Source organism: Pseudochaenichthys georgianus, chromosome 6 (assembly GCF_902827115.2).
Source record: "Pseudochaenichthys georgianus chromosome 6, fPseGeo1.2, whole genome shotgun sequence".
NCBI lineage: Eukaryota > Metazoa > Chordata > Actinopteri > Perciformes > Channichthyidae > Pseudochaenichthys > Pseudochaenichthys georgianus.
In genome coordinates this window covers 7,865,449-7,870,183 of record NC_047508.1, presented here as the reverse complement: position 1 = coordinate 7,870,183, position 4,735 = coordinate 7,865,449, and the positions used below count along the sequence as shown (strand labels likewise).

Genomic DNA, 4,735 nt, shown 5'->3' with positions numbered 1-4,735 from the left:
AGTTATATACAAAACATGGCTCGAAATACCAAACAGATCATTGTAGCATCCCATAATCCCCTCTGTTTCAGGGGGGGGGGGGGGGGGGGGGGGGTTACCTTGGTTGGTGGTTGGATAATGGTTACACAAGTTATGACATCATAAAGTGGCCAGAATCTGATCAGCTCATTTTCAGACAGATTTTTATATAACTGGATCAGGAGAAAAAGAGAGAGGATCTTTTTTTCTGACACTTTCAGAATCTCTTTACACACACAGGTTGATGTATAAAAGACATGGAAAAGTGGATTTTGCATAATAGGTGACCTTTAACTGAGGTGGTACTCTGTTAACTCAGCTGCTAACAGATAATAATGCTATGAAACAAGCTAAGTAAGCTAAATGAAGCCACACTACAAGCCACGTAGGTTTTACTCTTTATTTCAACACTAACAGTCATGTGTAGTTTTGTTAGCGTCACGATGTAGCTACAGAGCATCTGAACACCCTGCTGTAGCTTCAGAGTTGCTGATTTGGAGCCATTTAGCTGAATTGCATGTACGTAAAGGCCCAAACTCTCCCTGAACAAGCTACATAAATTAGCTATGAGCTAGTATTTGGCTAAAGCTAACAGCTAAAGCCACAGAAACAGTATCATCAGTCTCTTCTATGTTATTCATTCATTTACAGTTGGACAAACATGTACAATTCATATCAATGCAGTCGGACAAACATACAGAGGGATTGAACTGAAGGATGATCTTAAAATAATTTATTGTGGTAGCTTTTGTGTTGTTTTCTGTTGCAGTTCCTGGAAAAGTTCATAAGGACGCACAGCTGACACAGCAACTTTTTCCAGGATGTAGAAAGTGAGCGGGGGCTTAAAATAGTTCTTCTTAACGTCAGTGTTCAGAGATACAGAGGCTTTGGTCTGACTAAATGGGGTACTTCTCTTCAAATGTAATCTTACAGGTGTCTGTACTCACAGATTGATTTAGAAGGTAACATTATTGAGGATCATAATGCCTCATGAAGGAAGTAAAGTATGAGAAATGACTGCTTCTAATTTAAATCTTAAGTCGTTTTTGGACTTCTTGGCTTTCCATAGATTGTTCCATACAATTGTTAAATAGACAGATAAGACTAAACTGTAGCGATCGAATGTGCAGTCTCACATTTGTATTCCTGGTGTTTGTTTTCTTGCAGATTCATTTATGTAAGCCGTCCTCTAAATAAATTGTATTTATTGTGTTTTGTAAGTCTCTCACCTCTATGGAAGTCAAATACTGGACTACATCTTTTAAAAAGCGCACATTTGTTTTTGTCCTGAACTTATATCTTTATGAATATTCTGTGGACTGTTTCCCCCCTTAACAGTTCAGGACCTTCTTAGTTGGTCATAATGAGACAATGTGCACAAAACAATTTTGCCCAATAAAGTGATGTATATGTTTTCGGTCTTTTAGATATGTGTCTTCCTTAGGTCTATAATTATTCAAACTTGATCAATAAATCAGTCTTTGCTTGCTTGAAATGCTCACAGCTCTAGAAATGCTTAACTTTGTAAGATGATTTTGAATTATTTTAAAGGGACACAAGCCAAAAAGATTTAGAACCACTGCTTTTAACAACAATGAAACAGCCGCTAGAAGAAAAGAAAAGATAATCCTATATGATAGTTGACTCGTTCAGGACAGAGTGTTGCAGATGACTCATGTCTATTGTTAAATAAATATAACTTTTTGTGCTTTAAAGACAGACACTTTTAATACGGTGATCAATATCAATCGATCTACTCTGCTTAGCCAGCTGGACAGGGATCACGGTTTCAACACCAATTCACAAAGTGTGCAGTTTTCATTCCCAAAATGCTGATACAATTTAGCATAGTAGTTAGGTAAGACTTTACCTTGCCATTGATTTTGCATTTCAATGTTGTTTTGAACAGGCTGAGGTGACCTGACATTAATTGTGCTTTTGTCTGATCCAAAGAGCATTTTGGAGTTGACCTCGCAGTACTTCTCTGTGCTTTAAGCTACAATTACTTATGACCTTTTAAAGGAAACCTGTACTTACAGAGTGTAACACTCAGTCTCCCCCTTTAGCGGCTTCAGCCAAATGTGCCCTGACATAAGCAAGCTGTTATTAACTCTCTGTGTCGAGTTTACTTTGAAGTAAGTTTCTCGATGAAGACTACAGATTATCAGTGGTTTATTATAATACTCCTATTTGTCTTACTCTGTTGACTCTCCTCATGGAGGTCAGCTATGGAGCAGCATGGCAGTATTTCCCCTCTCTACTCATGCTGACCCCCCAAGCTTACTGTGCAACTACTTTTAGGAATTATTGCTGTAGAATGATCTGTGTTGAGGTGCATTTTGGGAAACATCTCCCAGTATAGAGTGGTGCAGGAATGAGTCCTAAACCCTGAAATACGTATTTGCAATATTGCCCACCCTCGTCTTGAAGTAATTTTTTTTAAATAGCCTACGTTTTTGGTTAGATTTCCGAAAACGATAGAAGTTTACGAGACTTTCATGCTTTGTTTTTACGACACAAACTAAGTCAGTAAATAGCCCAATGGTGATAGCCTGAAGCTTTTACATGTCTTAAAATTGGCTAAATGAGACTACTAACTGTCAACATGCCAAACGTTAGCTTAACTGAGTTTATAAATGGCTAACGTTAGCTTTTTACTTCTACCGTTTGCATTTACACTTCAACTATCAACATGGTGTTAATATGTGGAGATTATCCTGCTGAACAAAACGTGTACATTTCATGAATGTGTGTTTGCCACATATCTTATTTTCTTCAATATTCCATCCAATATCCAATGGAAAATGCCCATTGTTTTTTATTGTAGGAGCCCTTGCGATACTAACTTCCGGGATAGACTACAAAAACACGTCATCACTGCACCACTCCATAGCCAACACTGATTCTCTGCCCCTGAGTTTAGTCCAACATGCTTCACAAAGTCTATACCAGTGACTCGCACACAGGGGGGTTGTCAGAGTCCTGGCTGTGCATGGAGCTCAAGCCTGTGTCCGAGTCCTCGTCGTTGGTGTGGCAGGTCTTGGAGAGACCTCTGGCCTGCTCCACCCAGACGCTGCTCTTCTCCTCTGGGGCCTCAGCTTCAATGCTCACTGGCCCCAGCTCTGCCTCACCATCCTCAGTCACCTGCTCTATCTCCATGGTCTCAACTTTAGCCAGTAGGTCCAGAAGTTCACTCTCCCTGGTCTCCCAGAGCGCCAAACTCAGGTCCAAGTCCCCCCTGGTGGAGTCCAGGTCTGTCTTCAACCGCAGCCCGATGTACAAGCTGGTGTCCAGCTGCGTTTTAATCCTCTCCTCCTCCAACACAAACTCATTCTCAGACGAACTACCCACATCTGCCTCCACATCTGGAGAGGCAGCCAGGCTCATCTCCTCCGCGAGGCTGTCCGTGTCCTTCGCCGCTTCCGCTCCTATCTCCTCCCGACGCCGCTTCATCCACCGCCTGTTGAGCTCCTCCTGGATCTCCCCGGTGATGCACTCCACCAGCGCCTCCCGCTCCGTCACCTCCTCCTGCAGCCGCACCACCTCCTCGCACTGCAGCGCATACTCCTCGAACTGCGCCACCGCCTCCTCCGTGCACCGCGCGTCCTGCCGCTCCGCTTTACGCTTACAGTCAGAGGCGGCAGTGTCCTCCGAGGAGGCGTCCATCATGTATGTGTCCTGCACATAGTTCACGCCATGTCTCTTGATGCGGTCGAAGTGCACTTTGGCCTCGTACCGCTCGATCTCCCGGTCCAGCTCCTTGATCCTCTGGACCTGCTGCCGGATGGTGTGGTCCTGGGAGATCACCAGGTGAACCAGCGTCTCCATCTTCTCCACCGAGCCCTTATCTTTGGGGACAGTCTGATCCTTCTTTTTGTTCATCTTGTCCAACTTCCTGAAAGCCTTCCTGACTATGCGCCTCTGCTTGTCCTGGGTCAGGTTGGCCGCGGTGGCCGCAGCGGTCCAGCAGGTCTTGGCGGTGCCCTTCAGCCCCCCGCCCGGACCGCCGCTCTCCCGGCTCTGGACCACACGGGCCTCAGCGCTGCGGGGTCCATTATTAGGTAGCGAAGCCTCGTTCTTCACCAGGACAAATCGGACATTCTCCTGCTCTTCCCCCCACGCGCTATACAGCCGGAGGATTTTGGTCTTGTTGGGTAAAATCCTCTCGAAGCCTCTCCATTTCTCCACCACGCAGTAGGACTGCGGGGCTCCGGACAGCATCGCGGCCGCGGCCCCCTGCTGCAGGTTCTGGTCATCCAGCAGGACTCTGACCACATCTGCGCAGGTGGTGCGCTTCGTCAGCCCGGAGACGAGCTTCTCCTCCCGGCAGACCCACACTGAGAGCTTCCCCTCCTCCGGCTCCATCTCCAACTCAAAAAAGTTGTAATAAAGTATCCAAAAGTCTTAGTGTTTGTGTCAAAAAAGTAAAAGAGATCAAAGTAGTCCTTAGAGTTCTCAACACATTTGAATGAATCTATCAAAAGTATGGAAACTGATGCAAAATCCGGAAATCCTCAACGCTCCCGTCGCTGCGCATCAGCTTTCACTTAAATACGCTCAGTCCGAACAGATGACCTTGTTACGGCTAAAGGTAAAAAAATAACATTGAAGTTACCATGTCCTGCCGGGACATGGTGGCTCTCTCCCCGGCAGACTGATCTCTGCGCGCGGCTCCGGAGAGGAGAGGAGCGTCCGTGCGTCAGGACCGACTGCCCTG

General features: G+C 45.4%; 1 protein-coding gene across 1 annotated transcript; it reads right to left on the bottom strand.

Moving 5' to 3' along the window:
* Positions 1–404: 404 nt before the first annotated feature.
* Positions 405–4,735, bottom strand: LOC117448566 (ras association domain-containing protein 10-like). The gene has a single exon (XM_034085882.1). It carries the CDS (start codon positions 4,381–4,383, stop codon positions 2,962–2,964), a length of 1,422 nt encoding a protein of 473 aa, XP_033941773.1. The 5' UTR covers positions 4,384–4,735; the 3' UTR covers positions 405–2,961.

Coding starts and splice junctions, on each gene's coding strand:
- LOC117448566 (XM_034085882.1), bottom strand. CDS start 4,383: ATGGAGCCGGAGGAGGGGAAGCTCTCAGTGTGGGTCTGCCGGGAGGAG.